Below are 21,758 nucleotides of genomic sequence, written 5' to 3'. Positions count from 1 at the left end.
TTTATTAAATAAACCTGTTTATTTTTGTGCATTTTAATTCCGTTTCGTGTGAGTATTTATTACAGGTTCGAGGACTACTGGTGGGGGCCGCGAAGGTAAGCTCTCCGGTTTCTGTTCTCCGTTTGCTCCTCACGCGTGTTAACTCCGCCATTGAACTGAACACCTCGGAGTGTTAAAGCTTGTTTGGTCATCCGTGTTACCCTACGGTGTTCACCAAAGGGTAGTCACATCGTTATATAATCGCTTTTCACCCTATCTCTCAATGGTGAAGAATCACTTTTAAAAAATTATACTAGCCGGATCCGAATCTTCATCAGCATCTAATCATTTCGTCCTTGTCACACTACCTCTCTGCCAAATTTCATTCAAATCAGTCCACAACTTTAAGGTATCTTGTTCAGACAAACAAACGGATGAAAACAAGTAATAAAGCACACAAAATTCATGAATACCAAAATCAAGATATTATTGAAAGTTATGAAATGCATACACCAATATAAAGTTGTCAAAGAACCCATCCACCCCCCCGCCCCCCCAAAAAAGCCAATATAAAATATTGCAATTAAAACAAGAGAAATCATACATTGCAGACCCTCGCCAGGCCGTGTTTTTAGGGAAGGCTTTTGCGTTAACATAAATATGGCGGCCGGACCACATGTCCGATGGCTATTATTTTTTCTCCACCAATTTATCCCGAGATTATGCTCAAGAAATTTTACCTTGATCGGATGAAGTTTTTTTTTTTTTTACTTGTCGAATTGTGACATCGTAATGGAGGCGCCAATGACATTCACAGATGCTATTCTACATGGAGTTCTTTACAATGTCTATTTTTTCTATGCATTGCTTTGAGGCGCAATTTTTTTTTCTGTTTTTCCAAGATGACGGCCGAACCCCGTGACCGATTTTTATTTATTTTTTCCCCACCAATTTTTGCCTACATGACTCAAGAAATCTGATGGTTTTGTACTTGTCGAATTATGACGTCATAATGGAGGCACCTATGACTAGCATTTTATTCCCCATGGAGTTCTTTAGAGCCATGTCTCAATTTTTTTTTCTATTCAGCACAGATGGAGGTGCAAAGTTTTTCTTTTGTTTTTTTTTTCTCCAAAATGGCGGCCGAACCACATGACTGCATGTCATTGAAAAAAAAAATTATACAGGTGGAGTTGCACCTATGGTGAAAATTTCCTGTCAATCGGACCAACAGTTAGAGAAAATCATTTATTCTGTGCACACAGACGGACTCAAATGCAATACCCTCTCCTCTGGCGGAGGTAAATAGCAATAAGGTAGATCATAAACAAAACAACCAGTTATGGTACAGTAAACCAGTAGGTGCACAGCAAAGGAACCATGAAGTGTAACAAAAAGAAACAAACAATGCTGTTCTGGGTCTCTCCATAGTTAAAATGCTCCATGCACACACGTCAGAGAACATCAAAGTCCACATGCAGCAGGCAGAAGGGTGAAGGAACGTGCACTGTGGTTGGTCCGACAGCGAGCAGGCAAGTCATGAGTAGAGGGAGGGCAGCAATGGCAAGGAGTGTCAGTATGACACCAAAGCAGGCCCAAAACGTCGTTTGCAAACCTGAGGCGATGCACGCAACGGAGCCCAGTAGTGCAACCAAGAGCCAAATTTATGGGGGGGGCAGAGGGGAATGAATAGATTAAAAAAACAATAAAAAAAACATGTCACCATCTTGCCAGCAGCCCGAGGGCACAAAGCAGAGCTCAGAACATGGCACCACTCACGACTGTCCAGCTTCAGGTATTTTTCCATCACAATCTCTGCTCAAAACCCTGGCCACAGCAGGAATGGTCCAAAAGGTCACGAACCCAGACATGACCGAGACTGCCACATTCACGAACAGGGGCACACAGTCCATGCTGGCAGAGGAGACGTCGGTCACTGCAGAACCACATAGGCCTCAGAGGCAAAACTTCCACACTGAACTGCACAATGCAGGCAAATGCAGGGGGCCTGGAAAGTTATGGATAAATTTTGAAGAACTGGAACTTCCTAGTTTGCAAAATTTTAATATTATTTAAAATCAACTGAAAACAGAACTGCAAAACTTTAAACACGCGTTTCACCACGAGGCACATGATGCCGCAACCAATAATCAGATTCTGGATGTCTGCTATGTGCAAATGATCACTTGGTCATATGCAAGTTGAATATATGGTTTGGTTAGTTGAGAAATTCCCCCAAAAAAGTAGTTTGGCCAAGTGAATTTTTATTTTGATATTCCACTGTCAATACTGTGAAAACATTCATAAACAGGAAGCAAGACAAATTGGCAGTTACTGAAAACAAGCAATCAGTTAAACAGGAAAAATAAACCAAAAAAAATGACAAAACATTGGAAGTGAATACAAAACCCCAATGGTAAGTAAATCTGATCTACACAGCGATCACAATTTCAACACTGGCAGGAAAATACCCCTGAAAACATGCCATGCTTCCAGTTTGCTGACACTAGGTTCAACAGGATGGTAGAACAGCTCAAATAGTCTTGTGTAGGTTGGGTAGGTCACAATGAAATCCCTCAACTAGATCTCATCTACTACCTTTAGCTGCTGCTCATCACGAGTACCATGGTTAAACGAATCCCTGCAACTTCAAATGTTAGTCCTGGTCGTAAAGTTCACAAAAGACTATGGCCAAAAATAACCCACATCAAGTGCTACCGAATGGCCTAACTTGTATGCTGGTCCAATTTTACATTTGAAGGGCCAAGCTGGGCTCTTCATACGAATGCCACAAACTTGGGAAGCACCCGTTTGATGCAATCATTACAAGACAAATCTGCAACTGTTGAGAAATACTGTCCAAATTTAGCCTGCAGCAGCTACCGTTGCCAGAACAACCACTCTGGCCGAGGTGGATCCTGAGGAGTTTTCCCCGGCCTAGTCGCATTTTTATTCACAACAATTGAAAGAGCGGAGCACTGAATGAGGACGACAGAAAACTGCTTTGCTTTTATTGAAGTGGCTCAGTGCAAAATAATAAAGTGGACAATAGAAAAGGAAATATCCAAGTGAGGACAGGAAAACTAATGTTGAATCAACAATCAAAAGGAAAACCAGTGCAGGGAAACATGCAAATCTTCAGCAATCATTGCTTCAAGAAGAATTCCTTGCTCTTGACCACATCTGGCTTTATAGTTTCACTTCCTGGCTTCCAACCGGCTGGACACACTGCATACAGGATAAAAAGTTTAAACGGGGTGTGGGTGGAGATGCCACAAGGGGAGTGGGAGGGTCGGGAGAGAATAAGAATAAATAAATGAAATTTGTTGCTCTATAACGGCCACTATAAAATTGGTGGGAACAGCCCTTGGTAGGAGGGTTCTCGCTCGGCCCCCATCCCTTGAACTGAAGACCGCACGACAGGCGACAACGGAAACCGAAGTAAAGATTTGTTCAGCTTTCCTGGAAGACGTCCCCAAGGACCTTCTGTCGCTAAATTTGTGACCGTCTGGGTGGAAGTTGACCTCGTCCACCCATAATACTGAGAACAAGCAATAGTTTATTTGGAAAATGAATAAACAAGTACGCAGCCTTCCGTGCTCGACCTCACAACAAAGCAAAAGTAGACGAGCAATCCGCTGGGGAACCTCAAGTGTATAGCCACATGACTTCACCCTTCCCATCAAGTCCAGCAACTATTTTCTGAAACGACACAGTAGAAGTGCTAAGCTGCCACACCAGAGCAGACAAATTAATTTTGTGAAGGTGAAATATTAGGTGTGCATGTGCACCTGTGAATAATACGCACCAACTTGCCTGAACTATTGTCCACCTACAAGGCTTTCATCCACAGCTTGGAGTACTGACTGCTCTCCCCTCCTCACACCTTGGTCATGGAAACCTAGGCCTTTAGGATTATTGGAATCTCCTGCCATAAAACAGTCTATAGGTCAATCACTTTCCCAGTGCAGACAGGTCCATGGTCTATCCTCTATCACCTTTATGATCTTGCACCCTCTGCACTTTCCAATTCCCCCCCCCCCCCCCCCTCTCCCAGTTAAAATAGGACACAAGGTCCACCATCAGCCTCCAGATAAAACTCCCAACATGCAGAATCACCCATTTGTGGAACCAACTTCCTCATTCCTCCAGGTCTTCAAGCGCTGTTTACCATCTCAGGTCATTCCCCAGCCGAAACCATGATACAATACTTTCCATCCCCATCAACACCTCCCCCTCCTAAATTCCAAGTTTTTCCTTCCGTATAAATCTTGTGAACCTCGTGTGCTCCCCTACACCTCATTCTTCCCCAAACCCATAATTTATCCAATTCCTATTTTGTCCTTCAACCTTGCAGTTTCACCCCTCTACTGTTCCTCGTTATATTGTGTCCTGATATGTCCAGTGTTCTTGCTCTTCCATGTGTCTTGACAATACAAAAAGCCTCCAGTAAATCCAAACTTTTTTTTTTTTAATTCCTGTAATTTCCTGTATATTCCATTTTTCCCCTCGTCAGATTTAATTTTCAGTTTAAAGTCACGGATTCTGTGAATTCAGTTTCCCACATTGGCTTAAAATCACTGGCTCCAGAAAGGTACTCATGTCAGCTGAACCGGTAAATACATTTAAACTGGAATCATAGGGGAAGGACAGACAGGTACAAGAATATTGGCAGGAATGTGTTGGCATAATGCACTTAATGGCCACTCCTGTGTTAGATTTATTTGGCAAATACAAGGAACTTCATCGCATTGTAATTCCTGTATTTCTTGAAATACCAGCTTTCCAATCGACTACCCCATCACTATACTGTGCAACTATGCAAAGCCATATCTGCAATCTTTTATGCACTTCTGTTAGGGATGTTAAAATCCAGACAATGCAAGGCCAAAAGCCACTAGTACAATTTTTTTTTTTAAACAAATACATTCACACAGGTAAATCCATAGTAAAATTGAATGTTTGAGAAGTGCAATTTCCAAAAAAACAAGATTTTTCACGATTACGAGGACATTTCACATCAATGGCATGCAACCATGAAGTAACGTTAGTCTTACCCTCTCCATGTTCGTCAGTAAACTTGAATGCTTGCACCAAGCGAAGAGTCTCATCAACAGAACGTCCCACTGGCAGGTCATTGATTGTGATTTGCCTCAGGATTCCATTACCATCAATGATGAACAAGCCTCTATGGAAGGGAAGGGGGAAGAAAAATATATGAACAAAAACATCTTAAAAGGTTATGGAATATGAATCACAGAACCTTCAGATATCTATATTTTACAATAAAATTAAGCTCGATTCTCAAAAAGTTGTACGACTCACCGGTAAGCAATACCCTCATCTTCCTTCAAAACGCCATAGTCTCGAGCAATTGCACACGTCTTGTCTGCCAGAAGTGGGATCTTCATGTTACCGAGACCACCTTGCTTTCGAGATCTCTCCACCCTGTTAAGAAATTTTAATCACCAGTCAGATACATTTAATTCATCACAATACTATTTATACTTACCTGTTCAGAATTGATGGTAAGCCCAAATAGCAGCAAAGAGGGTTTAGGAGAGTGAGGGAGGAAGGAGTTGCTCACAAATATTGCTTCCAAACATCAACGTTGCAAGCTTTAATAATAAGGTATGTACCAATCGGGCATTTTTGATATCAGCACATCAACTAACTCCACGACCTAAGGTTGACAGAGGTTACATTTTCACCCGCCCATTTGCCTGTCCGAGCGGGATATCTCAAAATGTTAGACAAAATCGGATGAAACTGACAGTCGGGTGATTCCTAGCTACACAAGGCAAAAAATAATAATTATGAATTGTTTTACTCCTAACCTTTGATTATTTTTTTGGGGGTATTTAGGTAAAACTTCTGTATGTGAAATATTTTTTGAATACATCAAGTTTTAGGGGTTGCACAGTGACTCATGGTTGCCAGCCACCCAATGTTTGTGCCCGATTAGCGTCGATTTCCTGCAATCAGGAAATCTCTTGCAATGTCACAACTTGAAGCAGATACTGGGTCTGCTGTTCATCTCGTCAGGAGACAATATTGCACTCTTCAATGAGAGCAACTGCATACATCAGAGTACAGCTGTACTGTATTCAATAAACTTAAACTTCAAAATGTGCAGTACATAGCAAGGTCATAGGTCAACTGCATTTACATGTATAGCAGTGGAGAATAATCAACTCCAAACATTTATGTGAGCCAAATATGTGAAATTACAAACTTCGTGTGCAACCCCTAAATTTAGTCAAAATGGCTTAAAATTTCACAAGGCTTTTTTTTTTCATACATACAAATTTTTTTTAAGTGTTAGGAGCATGACTTTTCTAACTTTCATTTTGAAGAACCATCCTAGTGGACAGGTTAGGTGTGACAAGAATATGAATGAATGATCGTTTTAAGGCCATTTTCCCCGCTGGAGCGGGGGTTAGCCTTGCGGGCCCCATGACAATCATGGTTCCCTGTTTGAGGCAATGTTTTTATGGCCGGATGCCCTTCCTGACGCCAACCCTTAGTCGCCTCTTACGATGCGCAGGGATACGGTGTACCTATTCTAAACCCCGGGGCAAGGATGGAATGATTCGATTTTGGTGTTCAGATTTCCCCCCCCCCCCCCCCCCCTCCCCTTAAGTGATTCTTCACCATTGAGATGGATCCCAAGAACTATATTTCAAAAAGTTGGACGGACTGACTGACAAATTTATAAACTAGTTGTGTGTGCGACAAGAACAAGCCGAATAGATTTTGGTTAAAGTCCAGATCCAGCCTATCAGTGGGATACAAAGCATAAAGTCTTCAGTCTGGCTGAGATGTGCACGCTGCTGAGAGTCTATTAGTTAAGAGTTGTCCTCAATTGCAAATAAAGGGGGGGTTTTTTTTGTATAAAAGTTGTCTTGGGGAGCAACCAGAGGCTGCATGCCATGGGGTGGACAAGGTGGATACAGAAAAACTGGAAATTTGGAAAGTGAGCTTGATTGGGTAGGGGTGGGGGAGGGTTGATGGTCAAAAAGATCATTGCTTTGGATTGTGGATGATACAAGATGGTGGTTAACAGCAGTCTTGAAGACCTTGAAAAATAAAGGTCCAAAGGTCCAAATAGAGAGGTCCAAAATAAGGCCCAAATAAGGGGGGAGGCTTGGGTTCCACGGTATCAAGTTGAGCACCATGTGAGGCAGGGGCACCAGCCCAGAGGGGAGAGTGATATTCCATAAAGCTGTGGAAGAAAGCCTCTAGGTGCACAAGAGTTAGTCTGCCAAGGAAGGACCTTTTATGACTGAGGATGTCCAGCCAGCTAACAGGTTTGGATGAAAAACTTAAGTGTGGTTTGCCCAAGAAAGATCATGAGTGATTGAGGCCCAAAAGTTTGATAACTTGAGGATTAAGTAGATAGGAGGGAGGTGTGCAAGGATATTCATGCACTTGGCATCACAGCCGATGTCATGGCCAGCTAGCTCAGTTATGGACAAAAAGCAAGTAGTAGTTTGCTGGTGAGCCATAGACTCGTAGAGCACAGTCAACCTCACCGCCACATAGGTGCATCCCAGAAACCAACACCTTGCGTTGTTAGGCTGACGAAGCTCTGGCTAAGGAAAGGAAAATCCTGAAAATAAACCTGCTTGCTGCAGAGGGCCAAGAACCTGCTCAGTTCAAAACTATTGTTAGGGGAATTGCAAGCAAAACTCAAATACCAGCTGATGTGCGAGGCAATGGTCCAAATAGACAAAGTCATAGTGAGGCAATGGTCCAAATTTCAGAGGATGATGCCATCAAGTTTGTGGACAGTATGGAGCTTCTGGACCAAAGCTGAAAGGATGCTCAGTGACTAATGTCAATAACCAGGCCAAAATAACTAATAGGATGCTGGAATACAAGAACACTATTCATGCTTGGTAAATCCACTCAACTTGACATATCACGACATATGATCCAACTTGCTAAGGAGTTGGGTAAATAAGATATTGATATCTTGGAGATTAGTGAATGCATGTGGACAGAGTATGGAACAGTAAAATTGTATTCTGGACACCACCATGGAATTGTAATTCTGATGCCTGAGAAGGCAGAGCAATCACGAGTTAAATAGCAGAGCAATCACTTAAATAATATATGCCAGAGGTTTTTTTTATGTGAAGCTTTGTGATTCCAGTGTATGCTTTAGCAATGCAAGTGAGAAAGACCAGAATTTTTTTTTTTTTTAAATAACGCAATGAAAACAGTTCTCATTAATGATAGGAAACAAATATGATGTGCTACACGAGTATGATGAATCAGAGGAAATAGTTGGGAGAAAGTGGCAGACTTTTGAGAACATACAATTAAAGGGCAAGTGCTGGGTTACCAAGAAAGAAAAAAAAAAGAAAAAAAAAAGTCTAAACCCATGGATCAGTAAGGAGTCTTGGGAGCTAGTTGAGGAGAGAAGATTGAAGAGTAATGTGGAATAGGTAAAGTCAGAATAAAAATGTGAAAACATAATACAGGAATATGGCTAAAGTTAAGAAAAGCACAAGACGTGATGAGGAAACGAGCAGATGACCTCGATATTGTTGTGGTTTTGGAATAAAGGTTAATTCCCCCTCGTAGGTAGACACACCACAACATGAAGCCTCGCGATAGTTCAGTTATTTCTTAGTGAATGTAAGCGTAGTCCTTTCCGGTGTTTAGTTTTGCGTTTAGGCCAGTGAGCTTAGGTGTTCTTTTGGCGATAGCATGCCACGTGGCAGGCCTGAACAAGTCTACCGAGGCCGAAGGGAGGCGCTACAGGAGTGGTCGGTAAGCACGAGCTGCCAATCAGGGCTAGAGGGGAGTGGCTAACCACGACGACCAGAGGCAGGGTTTGGAACATTCGAGTCGGGGCGGAGCCATAAAACCCTGCTCCGAGCCACCCCCCCCCCCACACCTCAGTTCCGGGTAAAATGAGAGCCGGAGTGTATCGTGAGTTCAAGTGCTGAGTTACAGTTCCCTGTGAGACGAGTTAGTTCCCCGTGAGAGTGAGTTGGGTTGAGCTTGAGAACGCGAGTGGAGCTGCAGAAAGAGCGAATGGAATTACCTATTGTACACGAACTTTCCCCCGTTCCCCGTGCTCTGCGCTGTATTAATCGCGCGCTCGAGAGGACGACCCATGCCAGGCCACAGATGGGTGATTTTCTCCTGCCTGCCTTCGCCTGCATTTGTGCCATGAACATCCAAGAGCCACGCCGGGCAAGCTGCCCCGGAGCGACCGACGGCAGAGCGCGCTCGGCACGTGAACTTCTCCCCATGTGTGTGAGTGGGCTCTGTGTGGGGATAAGTAAGATTAAGCTTCTGCTCTGTGTCCCCTTTCCTTCTGCAAATCATTGTACAATGTAAATAAAGTGTTATTCCTTTGATTTGACCGTTCGTCCCTTCCATCAATTGACTTCGCATGGTACAAATGGAACCGCTCGAATCGGGTTCCATAAAAGTAACAGCACGAGTCACGTGATACGCATACTGCTCGGGCGTACTCGATTAAGCGTGGCTTGTGTGAGGTTCGGTCCCCGCTTTCGTGGCAGCGTGGGTTAAAAGTACGTGCGAAGTTGTCCTGATACCCTTTTTCACGCTTGCTCCGGAAGTGGCGATTCGGCCTCGCGGACCCGAAGACCCAGGGGGAAAAAAAGGGTATAATCCCCCCTTTGTAACGGGAACGGGCTCCGGGAGATCCGCAACAATATGACATCTGAAAAAACAATGGGTAATCTGAGGATGAAAGCTATACGTGATTACATAGACCCTTTGTAATGAAAGAAAACTGAATGCAGTGAAAGAAAAGACCAGAATTCGACTAATAGAAGAAACAGCAAAGAAGGAAAAGTGGATAACATTCTGAAGAAATCCTAAATAGACCAATACCTGAAGATCCTATAACAGAGTGCAATCCTGTTAAATAAATCAGCACAAGTCATGTACCAAAAAACAGAAATTAGACCAGCAATAACGAAAAGACCAAGAATGGTAGTTGAGACTAGGATGGAATTACAGCAAAATTACTTAAGAGGAATGGCTTGACAACTTGTTCAGCAGAATTTCTGACAGAGGAAGTACCTCAAGTGTGGAAGCAGCAGTTAATTGTCAAAATACCAAAGAAAGGCGATCTTACAGAATGTGGAACTTGGAGGGGAATTACTTTAACCTCCATTCCCAGTAAAATGTTTGGAAGAGCACTGATAAACAATTAGAAAGCATTGTTAAGTTGAGGTAGAAGCACAGTGGAGCAAATCCTCATTTTGCACAACATAATTGAGCAGACCACAGGTAACTTTATACACTACTTTTGTGCACTTTGAAAAAGCTTTCGACTCCGTGCACTGGGAAAGCCTTTACAAAATCACAGCAAGTTAGGGAATCTCGCAAAATTATCAGAATGGTACAGATCTTGCATGATGGTGAATGTGCAGTGCTGGAAGGGATCGAGGAATCAGTGTTCATGGTAAAAACAAAAGTGAAGCAAGGACCAGACTGGAAGACTAACTTTGCTAACATTGCCCTTTTGTCATCAAGCTACCAACATATGCAAGAAAAAGTACCAAAAAAAACTAGAGCTTCCAGGGAAGCAGAACTCAACTGAACTGACTACCTCGTGTGTAAAGAGTCACACACCAAGTTTGATCAAAATCCATAAATATTTGTGGACGTTAAAGTCTTAACGTCGTTCGAGCTGAAAACAATATGGCGGCCTATGACGGCCATTTTGTGACGGATCGGGTTGGAATGCAATAGCAACCTACCTTGTGTGGTAAGGGTTAAACATTAAGTTTGATCAAAATCTGTTAATATTTGTGGACGCTAGTGTTAACGTCGTTTTCATGACCAAAAACAAAATGGTCGCCTAAGTCCACCATTTTTCAACGGATCGGGCTGAAATGTAATACCAACCTGGTCCTTAGGGTAAGGATGCTGCATGTCAAGTTTGATCAGAATCGGTTGATATTTGTGGACGCTGGAGTGTTAACGTCGAAAAGTTAAGACGGAGGGTTCAGTATGTGATGAACTCAACTGGACGGTAGTCCAGTTGAGTTAAAAATGAATCTATTCACATCAAAAACACGACTCAGATCAAACAAGAAACTACCAGAGGTTGAGGGCAAATAGTAATAAAGGCAATAGATGTCAAATTGGAGAACAGCATCAAAATCGAGTTGATAAGTACACCTACATAGAGTCCATCGGCAACGAGCAAGGAGGGCAAGATATTAGGGACAGAATTTGTAAAGCTGTGGTATCCTTCATAAAACCCAAGCATTTATACGTTGAAAACTAAAATAAGATTGTTCAATTCACGTGTCAAATCAGTACTACTATATGGATGTGAGACTAACGAAATAACGGGGACAATTGGAAACTCGACACATTTATGCTAAAATGTCTGTGGGATATTGAAAATTAGATGGCCATACATCGTATCAAAGACAAATACTCAAAGGAACCAAAGTAATGAAGATCAGTGAAGAAGTGAAGACCACAAGATGGAAATGGATTGGACATGTGCTAAGAATAAAAGACAACTGACTGCAGTCATGGAAGCCCAAAAGAAGAAGGAAAGTGGGACATCCTGGAAAAAGCTGGAGGAGAACAGTCGAGGGGGGAGTTAGGATAGAAATCAGATGGGATGGAGAAGAGAAATAAAGCCAAGCCAATAGCGAGAAACAGGGCAGACTGGAGTACACTGCATCCTTGCCATTTGGCCCGAGGTAGATTTGCACGACAGTCCTTATGGAAAGAGCCAGCGAGAGAGATTAGTCAGGATTTAAAGGCATATTCCAAGTTTGACCAGCTTGTGATTTGCTTCAAGGTCTGAAAGTAGGGAAGAGGCTGCACCTTGCCTGTCTGAAGGATGTCAGGGTGGAGTGTGGCATCACCAAAGACAATTCAATGGATTTAGCATCAGGATAAGATTCACTTGAGATAATCAATGTTGACAATCACTACAATCAAACTTTCGTCGCACGTGCATCAAAATCAACAAGCGTTATGCCTAGGTCCCCCATCGGGGAAGTGATGTGAGTTGACAAAGTGGAAGACGCAGAAAACATGCTATGATATTTCGCTTACAAGGTTCAGACATACATGGAGGCGGCCATCTTGGATTTTGACGTGGCGACCCAATTTTGAATAGCGTTCTTCCTTATGCGTAGATACACCCACACAACAGATTAGAAGTTGGTACCTCGCTTACTTTTCAAGATATTCCGCTCACAAGGTTCAGACATACATGGACATACATGGCATCAGACATACATGGCGGCGGCCATCTTGGATTTTGACGTGGGTTGCACCCGCACCAAATTCGAATGCGGTCCTTCGCTTTCGCACGCACGCGCACGCACGCACGGGAAAACCATAGTCCACCTTTCGCTCCGCGGTGCGACGACGGGGGACAAAAATCGTCCATTTTGATCAGTTTTTTTTTGTATACGCTTTTTGAAACTCAGATCAATTTTGTTTTGTATACATTTTGTATTTTTTTTTTTTTTTGTATATCTCCACACCCAGGTCCATTGACTGAATTTTAGTACGACTAGTACACCCGCTCACTACGGAGCGGCATGGGGTGAGTCATGTTATCATTATTATTGCCAATTATTATTACTAGGGCATGCCCGTACTATATATATATCTAAAATTATATCCCCCCCCCTCTATTTACATGAAATGGTTTGGTCCATTCGCAAAGCCAAAGCGAACGGCTTGCGAGTACGGTGACAATCCCCCCCCTCTATTTACATTAAATGGTTTGGTCCAAAGCGAACGGCTTGCGAGTACGGTGACAATCCCCCCCCCCCCCCCCCCTCTATTTACATGAAATGGTTTGGTCCAAAGCGAACGGCTTGCGAGTACGGTGACAATCCCCCCCCTCTATTTACATGAAATGGTTTGGTCCAAAGCGAACGGCTTGCGGAGTTTGGTAAAGAAATCGCCATAGCGTGCACAAACGCGCAGGAAAGCGAAAGAATCGCAAATTAGTTTTAATTAGTTTTAAAACATAGTTTAACGCCAACATAGCGGCAACATAGTTTGCCAACGTGAAATAAATGAATACGCTCTCAAATGTGCCGTCCGAGGCAGAGTCTGTTCGCCACGTTCGGCACACGTGATAACTCGCTGCTCTGATTGGTTGAATCGTTTTTTGGACATAGCTCGGTAACTACTTGTCCGATTAATATGAAACCTTGAAAAGGCACATCCTCGGGTCCCCAGCAATATACCTGGCAAGTTTCAAGTATATCGGACCCGTGGTTGTTGAGAAACAGCGGTCACAGACACACAGACATAGACATACAGAGATTACTGGAATTATAGATAGACTAGGGCATGCCCGTACTATATATATATATATCTAAAATTATATCCCCCCCCCCTCTATTTACATGAAATGGTTTGGTCCATTCGCAAAGCCAAAGCGAACGGCTTGCGAGTACGGTGACAACCCCCCCCCCTCTATGTACATGAAATGGTTTGGTCCATTCGCAAAGCCAAAGCGATCGGCTTGCGAGTACGGTGACAATCCCCCCCCCCTCTATTTACATGAAATGGTTTGGTCCAAAGCGAACGGCTTGCGAGTACGGTGACAATCCCCCCCCCCTCTATTTACATGAAATGGTTTGGTCCAAAGCGAACGGCTTGCGGAGTTTGGTAAAGAAATCGCCATAGCTCGGTAACTACTTCTCCGATTAATATGAAACCTTGAAAAGGCACATCCTCAGGTCCCCAGCAATATATCTGGCAAGTTTCAAGTATATCGGACCCGTGGTTGTCGAGAAACAGCGGTCACAGACACACAGACATACACACAGAGATTACTGGAATTATAGATAGATTACTTATGTTAGATTAGGCCATTGAAATGATCAGATGATGCATGACATAACATGTTATATCAGGTGAATGAAAGGATCAGAACATGCCACACCATTATAAGTTCCTGATAGTAACATTTACTTCACAAGAAGGAGGTGCTGACCTGGCAAACGTGGTGTGGTGCTGACCGGGCAAACGTGGTGTGGTGCTGACCGGGCAAACGTGGTGTGGTGCTGACCGGGCAAACGTGGTGTGGTGCTGACCGGGCAAACGTGGTGTGGTGCCGACGGGGCCCCCGCAGCTGTAATGCACTACCCCCCCCCCCGCCCCCCCCAGACTTTCGAAGTTTTAAACGTTTCCCAGTGTATACCCTGAATTAGAATAGGTACACCGCATCCCTGCGTGTCGAAAGAGACTACTAAGAGGGTTCGTGTCAGGAAGGGCATCCGGCCATAAAAAAACTGCCTCAAAAAGATAACCATGACAATTACAACTACATATGGGCAGGGTACAGCCCGAAGTGGAGATCGGTTTCTGAGGTTTGGGACATGGAATGTAGGGACAATGACAGGGAGATCAGAAGTGGAGGAAGTATTGGTCAGAAGAAGAGTTGACATATGTTGTGTGCAAGAGACGAGATGGAAGGGAAGTGGTGTGAGAATGGTGAAGGGAAGGCAGGGACAGAAATACAAGTTTGTGTGGCAAAGGTGCCTGGAGGGCGTGAATGGTGTTGGTGCCCTGTTTTCTGAGGAGCTTGTAGACAGTGTGGTGAGTGTGACAAGAGTGAGTGATAGGTTGATGGTGAAAATGATTGGAAAGCTCTTGGTGAACGTCATCTCAGGATATGCTCCGCAGGCTGGTCGGATCGATGGAGAAGGACAAGTTCTGGTGTGCGATAGAGAAGCTGATGGAAAACGTGAAAGATGAGGAAGTTGTTGTGGTAGGGGGAGACCTCAATGGACATGTGGGAAGGAGTATGGATGGTTTTGAGGGAGTTCATGGGGTGCTGGGGTGCTGGATATGGTGTGAGAAATGAAGGTGAAAGGATTTTGGAGTTTGCTGATGGAGCTGATTTGTTGATTTGTAATACTCAGTTCCAGAGAGGATAATAAGCTTGTTACATACACGTCAGGTGGGTCGACAACCGTTGACTACCTGATGGTGCGTAGGCGAGATAGGGGGCACCTCCGGGACACAAAGGTGATCCGGGGGAGGAGGCTGTTTCACAGCACCACTTGGTTGTCTGCAATATAAGGGTGAAAGGTGCGAGGAGAGCTCGGCGGGTGAAGTACCAACCGAGAATGAAGGTGTGGAGGAGGTTGAAAGGTGACAGTAAGGGAGGCATTAAAAGAGGCTGACGAGGGTAGAGGTTGATGTGGTTGAGCTTGAAAGTGGTTGGATGTCAATGAAAGCTAGTCTGTTGGGAGCCGTTGGTGAGGTATGTGGATGGACAAAAGGCCCACCGAGGCACTCGGAAACATGGTGGTGGGATGAAGTTGGAAAGAGGATTGACGAGAAGAGGAAGAAGTTCAAGGAGTGGCAGAAGGCGAAGGGTACGGGAGCAGAAACAGCAGAGCATGAAAGTTATAAGGCAGCCAAGAAGGCTGCAAAGAAAGGTAGCAAAGGCGCAGGAGGCATGTAGGAAAATTTTCGGAGAACGCTTGGATTCGGAAGAGGGTCAGATTGCGGTATTCCGGATTGCAAAGCAGATAGCGAAAGAGGTGTGATGTGATGGGGGTGAGTTGCTTGAAGGATGAAGTGGGACAAATCGTTGTGGACCCAGATGGAATTAAAGGAAGATGGAAAAGATATATGGAAATACTGTTGAATACAGAGAATGAATGGGATGGCAACATAGAGAGTAACCCAGTTTTAGGACCAGCAGAGAAGATAACTGAGAAGGAAGTTGAGGAAGCGATAAAAGCAATGAAGAGTAGAAAAGCAGGAGGGCCGACGGGAGTTGTGGGAGATATGATGAAGGCAGCAGGAAGTTGGGGTGTGAAGAGAATGACAGATCTGTAATCTGGCGGTGAAAGAAAGCCACATTCCAGTGGTTTGGGAACTGAGTACCCGCATCCCTCTATACAAGGGGAAAGGTGACCCTCTATAGTGTGGCTCGTTCCAAGCGATAAAGTTATTGGAGCATGGAATGAAGGTATTGGAAAGGGTGTTGGAGAGGAGGATAAGGAAGAAGGTGAAGATCGACGAAATGCAGTTTGGATTTATGCCAGGAAGAGGAACGACAGACGCACTTTTTATTGTGAGGCAGTTGCAGGAGAAGTACATGGAGAAGAGGAAGAAGTTGTTTCTTGGGTTTGTTGATCTGGAGAAAGCATTCGATGGGGTTCCACACAAAGTATTGACATGGGCAATGAGGAAGTTAGGAGTGGAGGAATGGTTGACCAGAGTAGTGATGGCAATGTACAAAAGAGCACGCACAGCTGTAAGGACGAAGGACAGGAACAGTTGTGAGTTTGAGGTGAAGGTGGGAGTGCATCAGGGGTCGGTACCAAGTCCACTACTATTTGTAGCTGTGATGGAGGTGCTGGCTCAGAACGTAAAGGAGGGTTTACCGTGGGAGTTGTTGAATGCAGATGATCTGGTGTTGATTGCAGAAAGTATGGGTGGACTGAAGGAAAAGATGAACAAGTGGAAGGAATGTATGGAGACAAAAGGTCTGAAGGTGAATATCGGAAAGACGAAGGTGATGGCAAGTGGTAAAGCATGTGGTGAGGTGGAAAGAACTGGGAAGTGGCCCTGTGCTGTGTGCAGGAAGGGTGTCGGAGTGAACTCCATTCAATGTACAATGTGCGCTGAGTGGGTTCATCAAAAATGTAGTGGTCTGAGGGTCATTAACCAGTGTGGCAGCTACATTCAAATGTAAGGTGTGCACAGAGGGAGCTGCACATGGAGGAAATGTTGAGTTGGATCTTGGAGACGGCGTGAAGCTGGAAGGTGTGAAAACATTTTGCTACCTCGGAGACATGCTGAATGGAGAAGGTGGATCAGACTCGGCAACGGTTGCTAGAGTGAGATGTGCATGGAATAAGTTTCGGGAAATGAGTGGCATGCTGATGGAGGGGAGTGCCGTTGAAGCTGAAGGGAAAGGTGTATGCTGCATGTGTGAGAAGTGTTATGATTTATGGGAGCGAGACATGGGTCATGAACGTAGAGCAGCAACGAAGGTTGGAAAGGGTGGAAATGCGAATGGTTCGGTGGATGTGTGGAGTATCGTTGAGAGAGGAAGACAAATGATGAATTGCGAAAGATGATGGGAATAGAGCCTGTGATTGATGCTGTGAAGAGGAACAGGTTGTGAGATGGTTTGGTCATGTGTTGAGGAAGGATGAAAGTGACTGGTTGAGAAGAGTGATGGAAATGAATGTAGAAGGAAGTAGAGGACGGGGAAGACCGAGAAAGACTTGGCTAAAGATGGTGGAAGAAGAAATGCGGCCAAGGGGGTTAACAAGGAGAGATGCAGAAAATAGGGCAAGATGGAGAAGATCGTCATGGGAACCGCAAGGCTAACCCCCGCTCTAGCAGGGAAAATGGCCTTAAAATGCATGTTGTTGATCGTAACATTTACTTCAGTGAGGATGTCGGGGTGGGGGAGGGGCAATATCACAATTCACAAAGCCCCTTGAGTGGGGCTATCGTTTCATAATATCATTAAATTATATTACAAGAGTTATTCCGTTTGTAATAAGTGGCTTTGGAAAAACCAAAACGCTACGAAAATGCCTTGGAAGAACTCCACGGAAGCGGCAGGAAGGGTCGTGTTATTTACCCTTGTGGGGTATATAGACTGCAGTAGATCTACGATCAGGAGCGATCGTCCATGTGATAAGCATGGACTAATGTCCGGATTTCTCCAAATTTATTTCAGTTTTGTTAAACAGCATTATCGACCTGTTAAACAGCTTTTCATTATCGAAAAATTAAAAGGTAATCAAACGTGTTTGTGGTTTACAATATTTTTACTTCCTGTAGAGGCCGTTGCTCCCACAGAACCACCAATAGAAGCTATTTATACACGTTATCACTGCAGGAAAAACCCCTTGGGGAAGTGGAAAATTATTAGTATTAATATTGTTTTGTAAAAACATTAATATTATGCTTTTAGTATTATCATTCATTTTGTTATTAGAAGTGGCCTTGGAAAAACGCCACGGTAGATATAACTTAACATTGATATACACCTCAACATGCAACCCCATTGACGGCAATGGCTGAGCAAGCCCTCTCGGGTGAGGAAAAGCCCCTTGGGGAGGTGGGGCAAATGAATGCTCTACAACCTTCATTATGTAACCCTGAGTCATCCCGTCACGTTTGGTTGAGATTGGATAACGACGGAATGTATGTCAAAAAAAACCAAAAAAAGAAACCCAGGCAGATGCCAAATTGCGTATTTTAGTAGGATAAGTACAGAGCCTACCCGTCACTTCGCTACCGGACCAGTTTGTAGTTTAGCTGTGCCAAAATTAATTTACCAGTACAAAGAGTGCTTAAACCTCAGAATGGTTAGGTTAAAGCCTGCAACCCTCTTATGGTGAAATTGCCAAAATCGAGACTCTGCTCACCTTCACTCTTTTCTCCCGCCTCTGGAACAAACTCCCCCACTCCCTTCAATCCCACTCCTCCCTCCAGGTCTTTAAAACAGCTGTTCACCACCATCTCTCGTCTTCCCCCATCCAAAACCTTGATCTTTTCTACCCCAGTTAAAACGCCCCAAATCCACCTCTTTAAATCCCCAACTTTCCTGAAATTCCTAGACGTGTCAATCTGCTTTATACCGTGTACCTCTCCCTCCCCTTCCCACAGATCTACCAACATCCCTGTTCCCTTCTGTTGTTGCGCTTCCCTATCTCCCTTTTGTCTCCCGCTCCCTTCATTGTGTTTGTATCTGTGCATGTTTATGTCCAATGTGTTAGCTTACACAAGCCTCGATTCTGCATACAAAAAAATATATTCAAAAAAATTCAATTAAAATAAATAACAGCGTTGCCCAGGTAAACGAGAATTGTAATACCCTCTGCCACCAATAAGTGGCACTACACGGTACATATTTACATTGAGAATTTATGGTTTAACACCATGGTCTAAGGCCTGCCGATCTTTGCCGCTTCATTTTGGCTGTGGTTAGGGCCATGGTCCTGCCAATGGATGTGATGCTGTGGAGTCAGGACAGCTGAAAACTGACCCTTGTATAACGCGATATTTTCCAAGTTCAAAAAGAGCACAACTCCGCGAAAAATCTTGAAATGCCCCAAAACTCACTTATTCTGCACCTTATAATAAAGCCATGTACCAGTTGAATATGTTAGAGGGTATGGGGGGGGGGGAGTGCAAAAAACCACAGGTGGGACAGACGGAGAGCAAAGCTATGGTGTCGTTCGGGTAGGGAACCAAAACAGGAAAGCCAATCCCGTTGGTTTGGGATTTTATTTTATTTATTTCAACAGTTAATTTGTCACTTTACAAACGTCAGTATTACCAGGCAAGGTGACTGAAATGAGAGTCGGTAGATGCTCCAACGACCTCACACTCAATCTTGCGGAACTCTTCAGCTCGCTCACTGAATGCGATGATCTCCGTTGGACACACAAATGTGAAGTCCAGAGGGTAGAAGAAGAAGACTAGGTATTTACCTGTGCAAAATAAAATACACAAAAGTTCACGAGTTTGGCATCAGGTCAGAGATAATTTAATCAGGAAAAAAGTGGTTGAGGTGGTTTGAGGGGGGGGGGGGGGGGGGGGGGAGGGCAGGAACAGAATGTTTCACAATATCAAAACACTATGTACACTCAAATCGTACGAGGGTACAATGACTGCAAAGTTGCATCCGAGGCAGGTCAACCAGAGACGTTCTCAATAGAACTACAAAACAAACACGTGCAGCCAAACCATAATGTCCTAGACTTACCCTTGAAATCAGCCAGTTTGATGTCCTTAAACTCTCCATCGACAACACATGGGCCTGAAAAATCAGGTGCTGGCTTTCCAATCATTGCTTTTCCAGATGCCATTTCGCTTCAATCTGGGGAGGGAGCAGAGGTGAGGGGAAGGAATTCAAGTTATAGGAAGGGAAGGAGCAAGAGGGGTAGCCGAGGGAGAGAAGAAGGAAGGAGCGAAATGGTGGATGAAAAGGGGGAGGACAGAAGCAGTGAAAGGAGGAGAGAGAGGAGAGAGAGAGAGAGGAGAGAGAAGTGAAGGTGTAAAGCAGCATGGCAGAAGGAGAAAGGGGTGGGGGGGGGGGTGGGGGTGAGGCAGGAACGAAGGTGGAAAAAGGGGGAGGGAGGAAGGAAGGTTGAGGGAATGAAGGAAAGTGAAAGGGATAAAGGCAGAGGGGAAGGAAGGTGAGGGGAAAAGAGTCGGGGGGGGGGGGGGGGAGGAACGAAGGTGAGGGGTAAAGAGGTATAAAGGAGGAGGGAAAGAGGTATAAAGGAGGAGGGAAAGAGGGATAAAGGAGGAGGGAAAGAGGGATAAAGGAGGAAGGAAAGAGGTATAAAGGAGGAAGGAAAGAGGTATAAAGGAGGAAGGAAAGAGGTATAAAGGAGGAAGGAAAGAGGTATAAAGGAGGAAGGAAAGAGGTATAAAGGAGGAAGGAAAGAGGTATAAAGGAGGAAGGAAAGAGGTATAAAGGAGGAAGGAAAGAGGTATAAAGGAGGAAGGAAAGAGGTATAAAGGAGGAAGGAAAGAGGTATAAAGGAGGAAGGAAAGAGGTATAAAGGAGGAAGGAAAGAGGTATAAAGGAGGAAGGAAAGATGTATAAAGGAGGAAGGAAAGAGGTATAAAGGAGGAAGGAAAGATGTATAAAGGAGGAAGGAAAGAGGGATAAAGGAGGAAGGAAAGAGGGATAAAGGAGGAAGGAAAGAGGGATAAAGGAGGAAGGAAAGAGGGATAAAGGAGGAAGGAAAGAGGGATAAAGGAGGAAGGAAAGAGGGATAAAGGAGGAAGGAAAGAGGTATAAAGGAGGAAGGAAAGAGGTATAAAGGAGGAAGGAAAGAGGTATAAAGGAGGAAGGAAAGAGGTATAAAGGAGGAAGGAAAGAGGTATAAAGGAGGAAGGAAAGAGGTATAAAGGAGGAAGGAAAGAGGTATAAAGGAGGAGGGAAAGAGGTATAAAGGAGGAGGGAAAGAGGTATAAAGGAGGAGGGAAAGAGGTATAAAGGAGGAAGGAAAGAGGTATAAAGGAGGAGGGAAAGAGGTATAAAGGAGGGAAAGAGGTATAAAGGAGGAGGGAAAGAGGGATAAAGGAGGAGGGAAAGAGGGATAAAGGAGGAGGGAAATAGGGATAAAGGAGGAGGGAAAGAGGGATAAAGGAGGAGGGAAAGAGGGATAAAGGAGGAGGGAAAGAGGGATAAAGGAGGAGAGAAAGAGGGATAAAGGAGGAGGGAAAGAGGGATAAAGGAGGAAGGAAAGAGGTATAAAGGAGGAAGGAAAGAGGTATAAAGGAGGAAGGAAAGAGGTATAAAGGAGGAAGGAAAGAGGTATAAAGGAGGAAGGAAAGAGGTATAAAGGAGGAAGGAAAGAGGTATAAAGGAGGAAGGAAAGAGGTATAAAGGAGGAAGGAAAGAGGTATAAAGGAGGAAGGAAAGAGGGATAAAGGAGGAAGGAAAGAAGGATAAAGGAGGAAGGAAAGAAAGAGGGATAAAGGAGGAAGGAAGGAAAGTGAGGAGAATAAGGAAGGAAAATGAAAGGGATAAAGGGAAGAGGTGGATTGGGGGTCGGAGGGGGGAGGGGGGAGGGGGGGAATGAATTAAAGGGGGGTGTGGGAGGGTATAAGAGGTAAAGCAACCAAGTAGAAATCTTCTCCCCACCGAGGAATAATTAATCCCTCAAACCGAAGTAAATGTGCAGCAATTTTCAACATAAACTACAATTGTGACCTTGGCCCTGGAACTGCCTTCCCACGCGTACGGAGAGCACATTGCACAATCACCATGACATGACATG

At 44.2% G+C, this 21,758-nt stretch overlaps 1 protein-coding gene across 1 annotated transcript in view; it reads right to left on the bottom strand.

Moving 5' to 3' along the window:
• Positions 1-2,226: 2,226 nt before the first annotated feature.
• The window catches only part of LOC137428157 (peroxiredoxin-1), a 19,915-nt gene continuing 383 nt past the window's right edge, over positions 2,227-21,758 (bottom strand). Inside the window, exons 2-6 of the mRNA XM_068118105.2 lie at positions 19,727-19,840; positions 19,298-19,451; positions 5,305-5,427; positions 5,037-5,167; positions 2,227-3,207 (exon numbers count right to left, since the gene is read on the bottom strand). Of these exons, the coding sequence (XP_067974206.1) occupies positions 3,125-3,207; positions 5,037-5,167; positions 5,305-5,427; positions 19,298-19,451; positions 19,727-19,829 (594 nt within the window). The 5' untranslated portion in view covers positions 19,830-19,840 and the 3' untranslated portion in view covers positions 2,227-3,124. The remainder of the gene's footprint in view (positions 3,208-5,036; positions 5,168-5,304; positions 5,428-19,297; positions 19,452-19,726; positions 19,841-21,758) is intronic.

This window comes from Myxine glutinosa, chromosome 1 (genome assembly GCF_964187855.1).
Source record: "Myxine glutinosa chromosome 1, kmMyxGlut1.1, whole genome shotgun sequence".
Classification (NCBI taxonomy): Eukaryota; Metazoa; Chordata; class Myxini; order Myxiniformes; family Myxinidae; genus Myxine; species Myxine glutinosa.
This window is presented reverse-complemented; position numbering and strand designations above follow the sequence as displayed.